General features: G+C 45.1%; 1 protein-coding gene across 14 annotated transcripts in view; it reads left to right on the top strand.

The window, feature by feature from the left end:
• Ncam1 (neural cell adhesion molecule 1) overlaps positions 1–19,419 on the top strand; it is a 287,828-nt gene that overhangs the window by 256,547 nt on the left and 11,862 nt on the right. For 10 of the 14 annotated variants that reach the window (XM_063255767.1, XM_013155502.3, XM_063255765.1 and 7 more), the window contains 2 exons: positions 11,171–11,295; positions 14,512–14,689. In XM_063255767.1, coding sequence (XP_063111837.1) covers positions 11,171–11,295; positions 14,512–14,689 — 303 coding nt within the window. Of the gene's footprint in view, positions 1–11,170; positions 11,296–14,511; positions 14,690–17,111; positions 19,329–19,419 lie in introns of those variants that run through there. The other 4 variants (XM_063255774.1, XM_063255775.1, XM_063255776.1 and 1 more) reach the window with 1 other exon arrangement.

The raw sequence follows: 19,419 nt of genomic DNA on the forward strand, positions 1-19,419 counted from the left end.
ATGCATGGAGGCTCCTAGCACAGAATGGTTTCCTAAGCATGCTGTTTGCTTGGCTGAGAGAGCAAACCACGCATCCCCCAAAAGAAAGGGGGTAATTATTCAGAGAATACTCGGCATGAGGAGGCCTTTCCAAATTGACTTTCACGTTAAAAATAGAAAAGGATTAGGGAAATGCTGAGCAGACAAAGAACGGCAATTCCTTCTCGCCCGTCCCTCCCTCTGAAGCACACACACACACCCCACTCACGCACGCGCCCTGACTCATGCACACTCACTGCATAGAGTGTTACAGCAGGATTGAGAGCAGGGGAAAAAGCAGGAGGAAATGGCTGTCTGGGGAAAGGTGGAGGGTGCACAGGGAAGGAGGGCGTCTCTGCCTCCTGGCGCACACCTGTCTTTGGTTCAGTATGCACAGAGAGCACACACATGCAGGAGCTGAGCTCCTGCAGGCTCTTTTCAGGATTCTTCCTCTGTTAGAAAAAAGCTGGACCAAGGAAACCTAACCCAGACTGTCTCGGAGTTGAAAATCCAAATGGCAGCTCCTGACAACAGTCAAACATCAGAATGGGCTGTCTGTTGCCATCATGGAAAATATGATCCTAAATCAACACCATGGCAGTTTCCAAGCTGGTCTTTATGATGCTCTTACAAAGTGTGATGTGTATTGAAGACTTAAGGCCCCAAACTAAACAGGAAGAGTGTTGGTGTGCATGTTTGCTGTGTTCAGGCACAAAAGTTATGCAGGGGTTTCAGGTTTTATAATATTTCTGGGTTCCAGAACAAACAACATTTATACCATCAAGCAGTAACTCGGGGTGGGAAGGCAAAAGCAGGTATGCAAAATATATCCCCCACTCCCTGAGCCAAGGCTTCTGATACATAATTAAACAGAGAAGTTTCCTGGTTCAGTGTGTTGCATGAAATGGTTCCTTTTCTTCTGCAGAATGCAGTTAAGAGTCTGCTTTCTTGGTGTTCCTTCTGGTGTGTGCTGCGATGAATTTTAATTCTTGATGCTTTGGAGGTTTCATTTTGTCAGCAAAGGCCATGACGATGAGCTGTGTTCACATAGTTTTAATTTGTCTGATGCAGCTTTTTGGGGGGTTGCATTTGGAAAAGGAGTGCAGCTAGTGACCCCCTTTCTTGTGCAGTGTCCCTCTGCCCTTTACTCAGGTTGGTGCAGTGTGTGTCTCCACACAGTGGGAGGAAGCTACACGATGCCTTCACACAGCTGTGTCATGTGGAAGGTGTCTCCCTGTAGTTTAGTCTTCCATGTCACTGAAATACAATCCCGCTGAAGATTCTTCATGAAGGAGGAATGACATGTTTTTCCCCAGACATGTCTTTAATTTTTTACCATCAGACTTCTCTGCCCCCCGACAAATGCTTAGTTGTCACATCTAAAAGAAGAAAGCTTCGTTCTGCTTTATTTTGAACCCCTTGACTGCTGACCCAAATTGTCCACTGATACTGAAATAAAGGAGAGGCATGTCATAAACAAAGTTGGGCATCAGTCTATTTAACATGAACGTGCTCTAGTGCATGAGAACTGCAGTGGGACTAATAGCAAATAGCTGTGAGCATGCAAAAATACATCAGCCATCAGTGGACTTGAAAACAAACACATCTCTGGTTTTGCATGTTTTTGTTAATCTGCAAAAATGAGTGCAAAAAGGTATTCTAAATAAAATCAAAGGAGAACCTGCTCAATTATGTATATATACATATATATTCTCTGTGGGACATCTTGGGTGTGAGCTTAGGGTCATATCAAGCAATCAAAAGCACACATTCTGTTATCTCATGGTGGCATGGAAATCTGTAACTTGGCTAAAGCATTTATGTCTAATTATTTTTAATCAGCATAGTTCTTTGGACAGAAAGATATCTTAATCTCTCAACTGGCAACACCTAAAATTTCCCAGGTCTATGAAAAGTAGAGTGGGAAACCCCCAAATGATTTTTAAGAAGTCAGAATCCTTCAGTCCCAAATTGGAATGTAGGATACAATATAAGACCAACAGAAATGTACATGAATCCACACAAGAAAGCTGTTTGTTACACTGCACATCTCAGCTCCACTTCCTATCAGGGCAGCCACATGCCTGAAGATACAACTTCGTCCATTCTCACACCTGTTTAATGTCAGGCTGTCAGCTCACTGGGCCAGCAGTTCAGAGTCTGCAGTTTTGTGGCAAGAGAATCATTGTCTCAACTGACAGAATGGAAAATGTTCCCCAGGCTGCATTGGCTTTGTCCTGTATGTGTGTGTTGACTTTGGGGAGAGTCATTTGGTGTTGAGAGGATTGTGGAAATGCAGATGAGGATATAGGATGAGACCCGTGAGGCCCCGTGTCTGGCTGGCACCCACTTATCCCCGTTTAGCTCTTCCCTGTCCTTGTTCCACCAGTGGAAACACGAATTGCGTTTTTTAATCTAATACAGTCTTCTTTTCCAGGGCTCACAGTCTATGCTTAACAGGCTCAGGACTCTTCCTTGATTGCTCATGACCTGTTTCATTGCCTTCATTTCCCAAGGATGCTGAGACATTTCTGGAATCTATGAATAATAACTTGCTTTTTTTTCTTTTCCCTTAACAGTCTCCTGGATTGACTTTGACATCTGGGTCCTGACAGAAACACCTCCCCATTTCCAAACAAGTGTTCACGCTCCTTGATGTGATATTAATATGCAGTGTTGCAGCTATATCTAATGCTTATTGGTGTTGTTAACCAAATGCTCTTTATAATTTATTATTCTTCTATTTCTGGGCAGTTTTCCTGCCCTCCCAATGTTTCTTATATATGCTGCTAATTTAATTTGATTTCTCCTTTTATTTAGTCTGTGATTTTGTTGTTGATTTTTCTCCCTGCCCATTGTTTACATCAGTTTTTAATTTTTTGTATTTTCCATGTGACCTCCTCCACTTTCCTTTCAACCAATCATGTGCGTGCGTATCATGTGACTTTGTCATGTGGCTTGCATGGTGCTGATGATGTCGTCCACGCTGGTGAACAGAAGGTAAAACTCTTTGTTCTGATTAGTGAAATAAATCTGGAACCGCAGCCTGGAACCTCGGGCTTACTGATTCCCTCTGGTCTCATATTTTCTAATCAATTTGAAAGAGTTGAGAGATTTCCTCTGGTTCTCAATTCACATTCAGAATTCATCATTCCTTGCAACCTTGACGTGGCAATTTGATAACACGACAGGCTTTGGTTTAATATTTTGCTTCAAGAAATTTGATCACTCCAGTTGCTCTCTATAGTAAAACCATGTTAGCTACAACACAATTTTCAAATTTAAATTTTTACCAGAGTTAATCAAAATTATTGCCCAGAAACATGCTTTGTAAATTAGCCTTATAGCACTGCTATTTAACATTATATCCAATAGTTTTATAAACCATAATTGTTCTAAAATGAACCACAGTCCCAGATTGCAACCTTGAAATTTTGAAAAGAGAAATATATAACTATTGCAAAGGTTGTATTTGTCCAGAGCCAGTAAGAGTGCTTCATCAAATTCTTACAAATTGAGAACTTTCTGAAATAAGAAATTGGATCAGTGCAGTTTGGCTGTGATTACCGAGGTGTCACTTTTCAAGAGTGGCCCTCCCCCAGGCAGGGGGAACAAATCAAGCAAAAGTCACTTGGCAATTACCATGACTGGAGAGCTCAGCGTAATCAAGAAGCACGTGATTGACCCTTGCAGCAAAGGAAATAAAATTATAGCCTAATTAAGTGCATAGCGGTGACAAAATAATTAGTTAATACTGTGCCTGTCACAACCTTGTTAAAACACTTCTCACCAGACGGAGAGAAAAAGGAAGCCTCTGCTTGTGGCTTTTTGCCACTAAATCAAATACCTATTCAGAACCTGCCCTGGGAGTCAAATGCATTCTGCACTCTCCTAACTGAAAAGTTTTACTTCACGTCACACCCTGAGACACATGCGGGCTGCACGGATCAGGAAATCGAAACTAACACCAGTAACTATCCAGAGTGCCCGTGCATGCAGGGGCTTCCCCATGGACCTCATTTCTCTGAGGACTGATTGGGCGACACGGTCAAAACCGTCCACAGCTTGTCTGGCATGTTCTTTGTTCCCAGTCTGTTCTGTGTCACACCCCCACGTGTCTTAGCCCTGTGTATGTCCCCTCACTTCACTCTCCATTTACCATCCTGGGGACTCCCTCCTTGTGTCTGGCAGCTGTGCCCTCCTGTAGTCCCATTTACAGCCCGAGTCCAGGACTCACGGAAGAGCCATCCTTGTTTCTACAAAGGATGTCTGATACTTACATTCTATGAAATAAGGTGGGACCATCCCAAACACTAAAGGATACCTGATCTAGTCCACAGTGGATTGGAACTAACTCTAAAAATTGACTTCGATATCAGTCTTAAGGCAAAAAGTGCTGGGACTCTAAGATGTTCTAAACTCAAGTTCTACACAAAGTAATATAATTTGAGTGTTTCCCTATACTGGTCACCAGCAGGGGCAGATTTCTTTCAGACTGGTGGCAACTGCTCAGTAGTTTATGTTCTGGAAAAATGTCTGGATCTCCCCTACGAAGTGTGAGCAGATGTTGGTCGTAGGATCTGAAACTCACTAGTTTATTTAAAAAAAAAAAAAAAAAAAAAAAAAAAAACTTTGGTCATTTTATTACAATGATGTAATTCAGAATGAAAAAAAGCACAATGTTAACAGGGTAGAAACTAATCCACTCCTCTGAAGAAGCGATTTTACTAGATGTTTAAGTGTGGCCAGAATGGTTGAAGATATTTCCTGCAGTTGCCCTAGAAACCTTCCTTAGCTGTGATCTTAACTCTCAGCAAGAAATGTGGCCAATTCTTAAAGAAACTTACTGACAGCCTTATGGGATCCCAATACTATGATTACCCCCTCATCAAGCAATGTTCCTAACCAAGACAACCACTCTCCTGCCGTCTACAAGCAGCAGGCTGAGGACTTTTTATTCAGGTGAGCTGCCAGCAGCAGGAAAACGGCCTTTAAAAACAAAATCTACGAGAACGGAGAAGTCAGAGCACATAAACTTACAGAGCAAAGATACAAAGCTTAGTTAAGGACAGCATCTTTTTTCTGAGCACTAGTAAGAACTTCAGGCGATTGGACCTGTACCCAAAAGGTACGTGTGAGTGGGGTCCTCCTGATGGTGAGTCATCCGCCCAACAGCTAGTGGAATCCATTGTTCCCTGGCCGCCCACTGTCCACTCCTCCCCTAAATTCCCTGCACCTCACTTACCATATGCTGAATATTCCATCCACCCAACATCAGTTCAGCGAGCAGTGCTGACTGAGTCCAGCAGCACTGAAAGGAGAAGGGGGCTGAGGATGGGGACTGAGCAGCGTCCTGCCTGGGACTTGACCCCAGAGCCCATAGAACGTCATGTGTAGAAGGCCATGACTGATAAGTGGGGGCACCTGTGCTGGGACGCCAGGACCGAGTTTACTGTGGGGAATTGTCATACTCCACACCAACACTGATTTCTAACATCATGGCCTTGTGCAACTTAGACTTCTGATGACTCCTTGGAGCCATGGTCTGGTCCACCAGCTGTGAGGACTCTGTAAATGGGACTTTTCCCCTCCCTACCAGCATGTGTCTGACGAGAAGTCCCCCGGACCCCTTCTGTCATGGCACTGCATGTTTGAGCATGGCTTCCTCCCCACCGCTCATAACGATCTTTTTTTCTTTAGCTACTGACACTGACTTGTACTAGGAAGTGCTGATTCTGATAAACTAAACTCTTTAACACCCAGTCTTCCTCCTTAGATTGAAAGCATCACTAACCACCCCTTCCACACTCTCCTTTATCTTTTTACAGCTGTGTGTCTGGATGACTATGATCTCTGACAGGTCGACAAAGGCTTTTCGCCAGGGTCTCTGCTTCAATTGCCTTTATGTCTAAGGACCTCCTACACTGGCGGCTCCCAGGGTAGAAAGTTAGCGGGAAGGGTCTGAACAAGGGAGTAGAGATGTGTATCAGGCTGAACTCTATGGGCAAGGACTGTAGGCAGCTGCTTTGGAAACTGCCAGTTCCTGTAGGGTTCCCAGAATGAGGGTGGAAACATCCCAAGAGCCTCATTCTTCTTAATAACCAATCTGATGTCCATGAAATAGTGTCAAAAGATGTGCACCAATCTGCTTTGTGGCCGTGGAGGCGGGAGTCGAATTAATTGTTGGCGATAGTTATTTCTGTCCGAACTTCCTCAGCCTGGATCAGCCCCATAACCACAAACCATACCTTTATGGTCATATTTTCTTTTTAGGATGATGTAACAAAGCTAATTGATCAATTAATTTGTTGGTGTTTTCATGACACCCACGAGAAGGGAATTGGTATTTTCTGTGGTTTGGTCTGTCGGAGCTCATTGGATGCTATTTAATTTGTACTTCATGCTGACGTTTACCACCCTACCCCCAACACACCTTCACAACTCCTAAGCAAAAAGCTTCTAGCAAGGGTTTGTGGACCAGGTTCCTGAGGGAACTTAGACCCAGAGAACTAAGCATACTTTCCCTGCAAAATCTGGGAACCACACCCACTCATTTTATATCCCAATACCCCCTGGAGCCAGGGGCTAGTATGGAAAAGACTCAGGTCACCAGCATAAGCACATCCTTAACTCTGGATAGGAAAATGAACACTCACTCCAGAGGCCTGATTTGGGGAGGCAAATTGACACCCATCCTTAACACTGTCAGGTTGTTCTTTGGGACTGTCAGAAAGCCTGATAGACTACCAAGAGAGGCATCAGGGGGAATTAGAAGGATCTGAGAACGTATGCAACATAAACCATGTTAGATGCATTTGTTTGACATCTGAAGCTCAGCGCTCCGTTCTAGGAAGGAGAATTAGTGGTCTACTAAGTTTAAATCCAGATTCCCTAAGGCAATTTTCTGAACCCCTAAGGAACTGTCAGTAACCTCCTGATGGAACTGTAATAATCCTGAGTTTGAAAAAAAAGAAAGAGGCTTCATATCTGAATGGCTAAGTCATACATGTTGAACTTTTAAAAAGCAAATAATAAAAAGTATATAAACGTTTCGAATTGCTTCCAAGAAATAACCAATCAAAAGAAACAGGAGTTAAAATAAACAAAATGAATAGTATTTTTAACACCGAACAATGCTACATATTAGTAAAAGTAATAGTTGTATGTAAAGTCTACATTTATTAGCAGTTTATATGCAGACCCCAAAACTCTGTGTGGATTCCTATGGGATAAGAAACAAAGCAGATGACCAGACCACAGAGATGGAGCTTTTCATGGGGGGTGGCTGTTTGGCACCTCAGCGTTTCTATACAATACATAGCTCTTGGTGCTTGGGTTTCTTTGTGTGAAAAGTAGAAAACTTTTCTTCTAAAATTCACCAATGCTTCCCAGTGCCCAGGACTGGCTATCATTTTTGTCTTGGCATTCATACAGCCAGCAGGACTTTCTAACCCCAGAGCTCCTGCTGATGAGACGAAGGGCGTGCAGCCGACTGAGAATTAAGGGCACAGAAGTCTAGCATTGCAAAAGAAGAACTGACAACCTCCACGGCCAGAAATACACATTTCAATTATGGCTTCTAAGGCGGAATTTCATAGGCTCTACCTATAATCCATCTGAGTCCAGGGGTTTTTTATTTTCCCATGTATGATTTATGTTCTGCTGGAAAAAATACCAGAACTGCCCAATATTTCTTATTTATTATTGGCAAGGTTAATTTTTAAGGCAATGCTGCTTTCATCTTTACATAAAATATTTTGGGGAAAATTTTGAATCACAGCTGAGGCTAAACTCAAAGGGTATAATTAACCCCAGGGGTCTTCTTGGGGCAACCTGCCTATTGCTGCTGACTCACAAACTGGCATTTACAAATAATTACAAGATTGGTTTTACTGAAATTGCCCAGAATGATTTCAGTTACAGCAACCACCCCAAAACCTCGGGACCCTTTAAATCATTTCCTCTGCTAGTGTGTTCAATTAAACAGTGAGCCTCCTGAATACCGGGCCCTTGTTCCTTCTGTAAAAGCCCTTTCCTTGACAAGCATGGCTTTGTGCAGAGTCTGGGAAGGTTTTTTAGCTCCACTTCTAATTTTTAAGAAAAATAGCTGACAGTAAACATTTGAAGATGAATAAGACAATTGGTTAAATAAACCTCTTCTTCCAAACCTGAACATACTTACAAGTTATAAAACTACAAGTTGATCAAAATCTCTATGATTTTAGTTGAAAATGATATTCCCTTAGAAGTACTATAATAGGAAAGAATATATTTCTATACAGAGACCTCAATATTTTTTTAAAGAATTAACACAACTAAATGTTTTCATTTAGCTAGCAAAAGTGTATCTCATTCCCTTGGATGACTTCATGTACTAATAGACTACTTGGTACCCAGTAGATGTTCAGTACATATTTGTTGATTAAACCATAAACCATTCAAAATGGTATAACTATACATTGTATGAAATATATAAAATACTATAAATATAAAATACTCTAAATAGTAAGAGAATATCAGAGTAACACAGTAGTCATTCAGACAAGTTGATAACAAATTATAGTGTTCTAACTGTGTTAAATGTTAGAACTATCTTATAACTATGGTGCAAATTTTAGAGTTTAGTTTTGTGCGATTCCAATTATATTTTCTCTGAAGCAAATCCAGACATAAAAGTTTACCTTCATCATGGCTATTGAGCTCTACGAAGATTGCTTGGAGGAATTTTTGTCCAAATGACTTTAAAGAGACTTGGGACAACTGTGTACCTTGGAGATGAGGAATTCTTGATCTTAGTGTGACTCTCTCTCAGATTGGCCGGAGGTCACACATTGTGTCCTCGGTGTTCCACGGTATCATGGAAATAGCTGAGACGTAGTTGATTCCCTCCAGGGCGATGACTGTTACTGTCCTGCCATGACGGAGCCCCAGAGAGCTCTGGATCCCGTGCCCATATTTTGCAAACGTAGAGACTAAGTGCTATGGCCAAGGCATCAGACACCCCACAAAATAGAATTCTGAGAAGGTGTTTTGTGGTCTTGACCCCGCCCTGGAAACCTACACTGCTCCATTCTCAGGAAGAGCAGGAAGGAAAATGCAGGAGTGCAGCTCCCATGACTTCTGTCTCAAAGAGGCTTGGAGAACCTGTGCTCTAGCCTGGTGGTTAGGTTGGAAGGGCCCCCACACTGCCTGATGAAAATCCCCTCCTTCCTTAGGCAAAGAGGTCGTCCAGCACACTGTTCACGTTGTGATCCTCAGTGCAGAAAGTTGCAATGACTGCTGTCCACTTCCCTTTGATGCTGTGGTCACCAGTCATTCAATTTGGGCTTCCAGTGCTAAAATCTAAAATATTCCAGACTCCCTGAGAAGACTTGGTCACCCTAATTCAGGCAGCAAATAGAACTTACCAGGTTCTATTGTATCTTGTTCTTCGATTCATTCAGCAAGACTGAATTTACCCAGAGCGCATGCCCTCCTCCGAAACAGGGTACACTGAGTTGCTTTTCAGTGCTGGACATTTATAATGCTCAGACATCATGGGAGTACTGCTCAAGACTCAGAAGAGCCTACATAGCTGGCATAGCTAAACTAAATTTCTAAGTATTTTCCACTTAACAGTTGGGGTCTGGCTAGATAGTAGTCTAAAAACAGGACAAACCCTTGCCTGAAACCCATTTATCATTGCATTCTTGGGTTTTTCTTTAATGATTTGGTTGAAGAAAACAAATAATAAACATAAATGTTCTATAAGATGTCCCTCAGTCATCAAAATTGTAGACTGTCCTTGCTGCAGGGGTATACATGTCCCCGTGACTACCATTTCTCAAGCCTAAATGTACTCACAGGCTTCCAAATATGCTTACCACGGGGCAAGTCTGCACTTCTGACGAGTGCCCGATGCTGTGTGTGCGGCTGGGCCTCGGGGCTGTGCACTACGTTTCCCTCTCTGGTTCCTCCTGTAGGGGTCCCCAAAGTGACTGAGCAAGGAGACCAAGCTAGGTACTGTCTTTGCCAGCCACAGAGTGCTTGGGGGCACAGCCTGGTGGCAAGCCTCTTCCTGGCTCTTCTGCCACACGTTTGCCATTCTGTGTCACGTAGAGCAATCCAGGGTGACCCACCCGGAAGGTACCTATTGTAACTCCCCCCGAAGTGTTCTCTGTGATCTGCAAATAGACGGCAGATGTCGCTTATCCTAGAAAGCGTAGGATTCCTAACGTCCTTGGAATTTTAACTTAACCCTTTACATCAGAAATTCCCTCACCTTGTCCCTCTCGGCATACACTAATGGAACAGCTTCTCTTAGAGAAAGTCAGCAACCTCCACCTCTTACAGTTTGTCACATACAAGTTCATCTTCCTAATTGAACTTGGAGTCACAGCTCTACAATCTGAGGGAACTTGCACGACAAATAAAGAAGAAAATGACCTTTTTCTGTTATTGCTGTTGAGAAATGCTAAAGCCATTTTGTTCTTTCTCCTCTCACAAACAAAAAGGTTTTAATGGTTGTTGCTTTGATTCATTAAAGTGGCAAGGATTATCACTCATTTTGTCAAACCATAAATGCAGTATACTTAAAGGAAAGTTGCCTCTGGCAAGCTGTGTTTTATTTCACCACAATTAGACACTTTTTAAAAATGATCCTAAGCAATAAAATTTAATTCATGGAAAGCCAGTTACAAGAACTCAGCACCATGCACTCCTGTTGGGGTCAGACCCTCAGGCTTCTGGGACGAGTACTGTGCCAGAGGAAGAACTTCACTATTTGGAGAATTAACTCGATGGATACGTTTTTACTCAAAGACTTACATTTTCCATATATCACGCTGTCAATCAAAATATGTGAGGTTTATAAGAATTAAAACTGCAGTCATGAAAGTATCAAGAAGAGAACAGAGACAGAAAAAGGCCTTTACTAAAATGGAAAAAGGACGTTGCTAATAGGACAGTGGTTCCGGAACATTCCAGAAAGGCACTCTCGGTTTGAGCTAGGACTGATAGAGCTAAGTGGAATTTGATGTCTCCCATTTATTGCATTTGGGTTTCTGAAAAAGCAAGAAAAGTGCCAGCCTCGCCCCTCACTGCATTCCATTCTGATGGATGCACTTACCCTTCTGCGCACTGAAATTTCATGTGTGTTCACTGACTATTTCAGGAGAGCCCAGCGCACCTAAGCTCGAAGGGCAGATGGGAGAAGATGGGAACTCCATTAAGGTGAACTTGATCAAGCAGGATGATGGCGGCTCCCCCATCAGACACTATCTGGTCAAGTACAGAGCGGTGAGTGGCCTCCTCCCTAGACCCCACGTCCGGCTTTGCCACCCTGACACCTGTGTTGGCAGGGCGACAGCATTCAAGTCCGTAGGACAGGTGGGAGACTCAGGGACCCTGGCCAGGATTTTAAAATCCCAAGACTGACTTTCAGCTATTAAGCCATTTCCACTCTGGGAGCCTTTGAAAATTTCTGAAATGACTGACACAGTGGCAAACTCACATCCCAGGTGACTTTTCTGATTCTTGAGTTTTTTCTACAAAGTTATCCTGCCATTTGCAGAGTTTTTTGACAAATGTTGACCTAGGATCTAATGGTGACTTTTTTTAACGTGGTACGTTCTGGGCTGGACACTGTGTGAAGAAGGTGCATTCTCAGCCCAGAAACCCTGAGCAGTAGGTCTTAGAATTAGCTCCACTTTGCAGATGAGGTAGCTGCAGCTGCTGCAGGCAGAATCAGTGCCTGGCACTCTCACAGTTCAGTGAGCCGGAGTTTGAGTGCAGGGCGGACTGAAGAGCTTGGCTGCTGGTGTTACAGAGGGCTGTCTTCAGATGCCAGTGCAGGACAGATTCCAGCACCTGCTCTTGCCTCTGCACCCCAGATCTACTTTTGTCTAATAATGATCGTGGCTCTAAGGCTCTTCTTCCAGCTTGTTCACCTCCCACCTAAGATCTCTGTCACCCCAATGCCCAGACTGAGGATCACTCTCTGGCTTTCTGGGTTTTAAGATGACACATGTCTGTTGCCAAGTGCAACAGTACAGTTGCTGGGAGAGGTAGAGTCCGTATCTGGGCGTCGGGAACACCCTGTTTCTAGGGCTTCCTGATGGTGAAAGATAATGAACCAGAGCAGATCCTTTCTTCAGGTAATGCAGAATGAGGTGTTATCCAGGAAGTTCGCTTTCTCCTTCTGCTTTGTGTTCAGCCCTGTGAGAGTGACATACTCATCCCATAAGGATCTTAAACTGGTGACACGTCTTGAGTCCCCTGTGGACACTCATCCAGTGGGCAGCTCTAGTAGGAGGTCTGTCCTGGAGATGCGACTGAATGACATGTCCCTGTGACTTCTCACTGCAGAGAAGGATGCAGGGACAGGGCAGGTGGCCCTCCTATGCCATTGGAAGCAGTGGGTACAGTAAAAAGAAATGCCTCTGGCCATTGTTAGACTGGTATGCCCAGTAGAGAGAGCATGATTTTAGGGTTAACTATGCATGGTATTGGATTCCAGCCTTACCACTTAGCAGCAAATGAACTGAATGAGTCACTCAGCATTCCAAAACCTCCATTTCTTCATTCATAAAATGGGTATAAATTACTTATCAAGTCATTGCAAAAATCAGTTACATACAAAGAAGTGGAGATATGTTTGATACTTGAAAATCTCTATCAATCTAACTAATATTACTTCTAAAATGTAGGGTCAGTCTAGAATCATCTCCCATAGGTGGCTATCGCCAGTGTCACTTAGCTTGGGCAGCCATTGTGACTCTCCTCCCATAGGTGGCCATCGCCAGTGTCACTTAGCTTGGACAGCCCTTGTGACTCTACAGTGATGACTGCAGCAAAATGCTGAGATACAGAGATTTCAGCAACCTTGACAATCCTTTCTTTCATTCAAAACTTAATATTTGTCAAATATCGTCATGTATTATTAATATGTATTGTATAAGACAATGTCGACTTTATTGAATAGATGCTTTACAGGCTAGCTTTCTCTTTTGTAATGATGTTTGTCAAGGAAGACAGAGAAAAAAGAGCAAAGACAGGCAGCTTAATTTTTTGTTTCAGATTAAAACAGAGGCCCATACTGAAATATGCAAACTAACTTACAGCACAACTCCTACTGCCTGATTAGACTCTGAGAAACTAGAATTCCCCCGTTAACGTTTCCCTGTAATAGTCCCAGGCCCTGGAATAAGAACTGTCACATTCTTAAAGGCATCTTGTTAGCTGGTACAAACCAGTGTGCCTGGGTAAGACCCCTCTGCTATAGGATAGCTTGTCCCTCCAGCCTCGGCCCTGGGCCTGTGGTAGCCACTGGACAGTGCTGCCAAGGTCCTTGTCTTCCAGTAAGCATTTGTTAAAGGCTGTTGCCTGCCCCCTGTGTACCTCAGGGCGTATGCCTTGTGCAAAAGCCAGAGTTTGTAAAAGGGTGGGGCTGCGGAAGTACAAAGTCATTGGAAGACTTTGCAGCGGTCATCAGATCTTCTCCCACATCTGTTGTGTTAAGAAGCTAATCTCCTAACAGTTGTGTAAACTCCTGTTCAGTATAGACTCACTGGGGCATGTGCAGACTGTAACCAGAGAGAGTTACTTGCGGACAGTTCTTTCTCATGTAACTAGAACTCTACTTGAGTTCCAGGCCTGTCTAGAAGAGTGCATGATCTCTGAGTGGGACACTCATGTGGGTCCTGTGAGCATCCCAAGGTTGGGCCTGCTGGCAGGACCCCATCTAATCAGCTGTAGTTGTAAAGCCCACGTCACCTACATGGAATATAAAATCCAATTCAATTCCATAGATTTGCACAGCTTCCTACCATGAAAGCACAAAACAGCTTTCAGCCAGTACAGACTTTGCTTCCCTCTCCCTGGAAGGTGACTTTGGGAAGTCACCTGAGCTCTCTCTCATATTCCCGTCATGAGACTTAGTATGGCCCAAACAAAACCTCTGCAGCTTTTCAGAGAGACACAATAAGAAAGTGTGTGGATGGCCTTTAGTACAGTGTCTGGCACAGTGTAGGTGCTTGATAAATGATAGTTTTTATTTTTAGTAAAATTGGAATCTTTGCACTATTTACTTGTCAGAAAAGAGAATCATACACCTGAATGCAAGCAGCATTCTGAAACGTGATTACCAATGTATTTTTTACCCTTCTAGGATGTTCTCAGGCCTCTCTCCCCAGGATCCCAGAGTTCAGCCTGAGGCTGAGGACAGTGCTTGAGCTCTGCATGCCCTGAGGGTGGTGGGACCTTGCAGGGGTTAGACCCAGACCACAGCAGTGTGCACTACTGTTTACATTTGCAAACACGCAAGGTTGACCTGATCTGTGTAATCCTTGGGATTTTTCAGGCGTATCAAAAAAAGTCTCATCATTGCTTCCTATTTTTAAAAATGTTACACCAATCATTTTTTACTTCCCCAAGTTTTGCCTGTCAGCCTGCCTCACCTCATTTTTATTAAAGCTTTCTGGTGTCATGTGCCTCTCCTGCTGATTCCTCCCAAAGCTCTCCTCTGATTGGAAACCAGAGATCAGGCTCCCATCTGGCAGCGACCACGTCATGCTCAAGTCGCTGGAATGGAACGCCGAGTATGAAGTCTCCGTGGTGGCTGAGAACCAACAAGGAAAATCCAAGCCGGCTCATTTTGTGTTCAAGACCTCAGCCCAGCCCACGGCTATCCCAGGTACAGCTGCCTCTGCTTTCTGTGAGTTTCCTGCTTTAAATTAATGCACAAGTGCTGCACCTCCTAATGCGCCTGAACGACCCTGACAACTTGCTTGCTTACAGCCATCTCATGACTGGTTGACCATGCAAAGCTTAGTTTTGCCTTGTACCTCTGTGCAGTGGGTTGAGATGAACTGGACCCCCAGGAAGGCTTGACCAAGCATCCTGGGGAAAAGGTCCTCTCTGTTTCTGCCTTAAACAACTGATGCTAACCAGTCCATGGGACCCCCTCAGATGGGAAATGCCCCAGCTCCTGCCTTGCCTCAGATGCTGTTGAGTAAGGATCCTTTATGAGACCTTATCTGCCATCTACCATTCCACACCAGGACCATGGAACGGCTTTGTGTGCTTTCTTTTTGACATTCGCTTTATATACACAGCCATGGTCCAAATCTCTTCTCTGTGGGGACTCCAAGAGAAGAAATACATGGTTCCCAGTTAGTTATAAACCATATCTGTCTAGAGCCTCTCCACTGACACAGAGATTAAACTGAACCTCTTGAAATGGAACAAGTGGAGAAAACAGATGCTGGAAAGCACCATGGATGAAAGGCAGTTAGTCTGCTAGAAACCGTGGTGTCCCCCGAGCTCTTAGAGATGCAGATCTGTCTCTGGGGATCCAGGACCAACTCAAGTGTGGGAATAAAGTGAGAGTTCTGCTTGCAGCCCAGCCACCTTGATCTGCTGGCTGATCCCCTCATTGGCCAAATCCCTGTGTAGAGAGAGATCACTTTGTTTTTCCAGGCCAGACAAATGCCGGCCACAGGCAGGAGAGGGGCACAGAATACACAGCTGCAGCCTGTTGGGGGGGCTCCACACACTGCCCACTCACGTGTGGCAGGACAATGGCCTTGGGGAGCGCCCCATGCCTGCCCTGTCTGTAGAGTTTGCCGAGAAATTTGGCTCAGGTGTCAGGATTGCTCCTGCCAGGGGGAAGACAGGCCAGAGAGGATGTAGGCTGCCTGCGACACGCGGGTATGTACATAATGATACAGCGACGCAACAGCAAGACAGAGATCAGCGTGCGGTTCCTAACGGTTGTTTGTGTGTGAATGAGTGTGTTTGGGAGACATATGAGGCCTCCGGTGAGTTGGCAGGTGAGAGTTAAGCTGCAGATCCCAGGCATCAGTTGCATTATGGGGCTCCCCAGCATGTGCTGGGGAGTCTGAAGGACGGTGCTGAAGGAAGGCAGCTGGGTGTGATTGCAGGAAATGTCTTCTTTATTGCTTAATAGGGTGTCCAAATGGAGTGGCCCTTCCTTTCCTCTGCCTCTTCTTATGTTCTTTGGTCAGTGTTTCTTTGATATTAATGGTACAATGTGAGTGTCCAGATCCTCTCTGCCTTGTGGGACACATAGGAAGTGGGGGCAAAAACAGGCCTCAGAAGCCTCAAGACAGCAAGACGGATTTCTTACGGTGACTGTTCCCTGCAGTGAGGTCTCATTAGCAGGTTGCTTGGGCATTCTGGATTCCCATGCTGGGTACTGGCAGCAGCATTTATTTCTGAATGACAAAAATACTAGGGAGACTTCGGTCCTCAAGAGCCCTCGTTGTCCATCATCCAGGTGCCCAGTTAAGCCAGAGCAGGCTTGGGGGTGCTTGCCTGGTGCAGGACGGCTGTGCAGCTGCACTGCCCAGGCGTTGGGAGGAGGTGGCCTACGCTTGGTTGGATGTTCCTGGCCATAGCATTGGGACCCAGGGATAAAATCTCTTTGCATCACCGAACATACATTTGTGGCTGAGCCCTGTGGTGAGCAAGGTAGTGGAAGGTGAGGTCTGCAAGACTCCAGCAGCCCCATGGTAGAGGTTTAGGCACTGGGAGGAAAGGTCTGCTTCACCACAAAGGCGATACTGCCCCGTGCCCAGTGTGCCCACCCTAGTGCAGGCGGTCTCCAGTGGCAGACACCGGAGACAAGAAGCTGCTCATGGCTGCACCTAAGGGGCATCACTTAGCGAAGGTGACACCTTGCTACCCACACCCTGGCGCTCCCCTCTGGAGGCTCCTGTCCTCTCACTTTAATTTCATTTGCTCGCTGGCCCCTTACCCCAGAATTAACCCTGCTGTGCTGCTTCTGGCATTGCTGAGCTTCTGACCTGGCCTGTGGTGTTGATACCGCACTGAACCCTCCTCTAACCTTTGTCAGTTTAATTTACTAACTTGAATTAACCTTGAATTCTTGCGTTTTCCGATATTTGACCTATTTTTTTTCTTTTTATCTATTTTTTTCTCTGTTTCTGTCTCTGCCTTCTCTTTCCTTCCCCTCCCCTCCCTGTGTCTGTTGTCGCCCTTGTCACCGTGGATGCCACTGGCACATCCCCACCACCACGTTTATTTTTAAACAACCATCTTCTCTGTGGGGACCCATGGCTTGGTGCCTACAGCCACCCTGGGAGGCAGTTCTGCATCCTACACTTTTGCCTCCTTGCTTTTCTCTGCAGTGACTCTTCTTCTGCTCTGTTAGAAACTTGACCACAAAAATTAAATTTGCTTAAAAGCTCAGTTCCTCTGAAAATGACCAGTGCCCCCCTTGGAAGGACCCCATCAGAACCACCATGACCCCACCACAGCCCCTCAGCGAGCGTTCTATGCGGACGAGGAAAGTTTTGCAGTTGGAAAAAGCTTTACCTCCTGACATTTTGCCATTCACATATCCCTTTGTGCCACTTCATAAGGAATTTGCCCCTTTTGTAATGGCATTAAAAAGAATTTGATAGCTCTTCCCTTAAACCTCATTTAAAAAAAAATAAAGCATTATGCTAGGTTCACAGAGAATTCTCTGCATATCTGCTACTTGTTGCATTTTTTTGTAGCAGAGGAAGAATACTAGGCATCTTCTAAAGCTTGCCTCAGATTATTGAAATCACCACATGCCCCCTCATTCTAACTTTGTCCCCTCCTCTGCCCTCCAGTAATAGTTGGCTTTGCTTGCATTTGAGAATTTAAGTGCCTGTGTTGAAACAGCCATCCATGGTCGTTCACCTGTGCTCCGCTGATGGATAAATTAATACTGTGCCCCCAGTATCATAACCAGCACCTTCAGCTGTCTCTAGGAAGAAGGGCAAACTGTGATGCATCCAACACATCAGCTTTGAAAGGTGCTTGTCTCCTAGTGGAAGTGATTCCTGTGCTGCATAGCAGTGCGTCATAGGTCAGCACAGAGCCTTTGAGTCCTGGGGGTTGTGGTTCAACCATGACCCACCTTGTCCCATGAGCATCCCTATACTAGACAGGTTGGAAGCCTCCACTGTGAACCAGGCATGAGCCGCTCACCTTCTCTGTGCTTGCTCAGAAGTACAGAAGGGGAGAAACAGGCCACTCCCAAATCACTCAGGCCCAGAGTGTTAGGGGATCTGGCAGGCATTCAGCCTGTCAGCTCTTCAGAACGGCTCAGCCTCTCAGCCTCCCAGCCTATTAGATGTTCGGTGACACTTTTAGTGCATTCATGGAAAGCCAGGTGCCCCCGTGTGCTGTTCTGGAGTTCACCCCGGAGAGGGGGTGGATGGGTTTGGTATGGGATGCATAAAGACCCGGGGCTGAATCCCTGTCAGCTTGTGAGCATGGGAAAAGACCTTCTACCAAATAAAAACTCCTTCCCCTGTTATGGTCATTTATCATACGACCTGTTGCTTCTCCGAACATCTCCGTACAAGTTTGATTTTCATTCTTTTATTCTCTATATATATTTTTTTCATTGTGATTTTTTAATGTTAAAAAGACTAGTTTTTCCCATTGGGTATTTACCCGACTCCAACTCCAAGCTGTGGCCTGAGAGCAGAGTCACTTATGCTGGCACCTGCAGTGTCCCCGAATTCTGCATAGAGGCCCTGAGCTGCAGGCAGCACCTGACCCCAGTCCCAAATCCGTGCCCTGGAGCCCTGGTTTAGTGTGCCCCCCCCCAGGGCAGTGACAAGGACAGCTCTCAGGCACAGTGCAGAGCCATAGAGAGAGGAGTACAGTGCCTGCGGAACCCAGCATGAGACTAAGAAGTTAGGAAGAGCTGCAGAGAGGGCAGTTCTCTTGGCTCCCTCATCCCCCGAGTAGAATTCCGTGTATTCACCCTGTGGGAGCTCAGCTCGATGACCTGCCTCAGCCTGGTCCCAAGCCCACCCACAGGAGAGGAATGGTGCATTGCTAAAGGGATCTTTGGAAATCCAGCCCTAAACATGGAGAAGACTGACATGGCCTTGTGCCCTCAGCTAGGCAGCCCTCAGCGGGGAAAGCCATAGGGTCCTCACAGCTGGTCGGAGACCAGGAATAGTTTGCCCTTCCATAGGCCTCGTTAGTGTGTGCTGGCTCTACATGCTGAGATCCTGGTGAAGCCTCCGTCGGCACCAGGAATCCTTAACAGCGGTCGTCCAAGAGCCCTGCAAGAGTGAGCTCTGCTCATCTTCTCGTCCACCTAGCCTTTGTGCTCTGTGTCATCTCTGGTCTCATGCCACATGCCCTGGGGTTTCTCTGCTCATATTTGGAATATTTATACGGCAGGTTTGAATCACATTTTTCTACTAATAAGAATGCTAACATTGTGTAGATAATCAGCGAGGCCTTTATGAAGTTTACACCTTTGCATTATTAAAGGATATAACAATTCACGTGAACTCACCAGTGTGTTTTGATTTTATTTAATAGTTGTGTATCCAACACAGTGTCTAAGAGCTTTCCCTCCACCTCTCCAGTGCCTGATAACTG

The sequence above is a fragment of the Cavia porcellus genome, unplaced genomic scaffold, assembly GCF_034190915.1.
Source record: "Cavia porcellus strain 051 isolate PalLab524CR breed Dunkin Hartley unplaced genomic scaffold, mCavPor4.1 scaffold_9, whole genome shotgun sequence".
Lineage (NCBI taxonomy): Eukaryota > Metazoa > Chordata > Mammalia > Rodentia > Caviidae > Cavia > Cavia porcellus.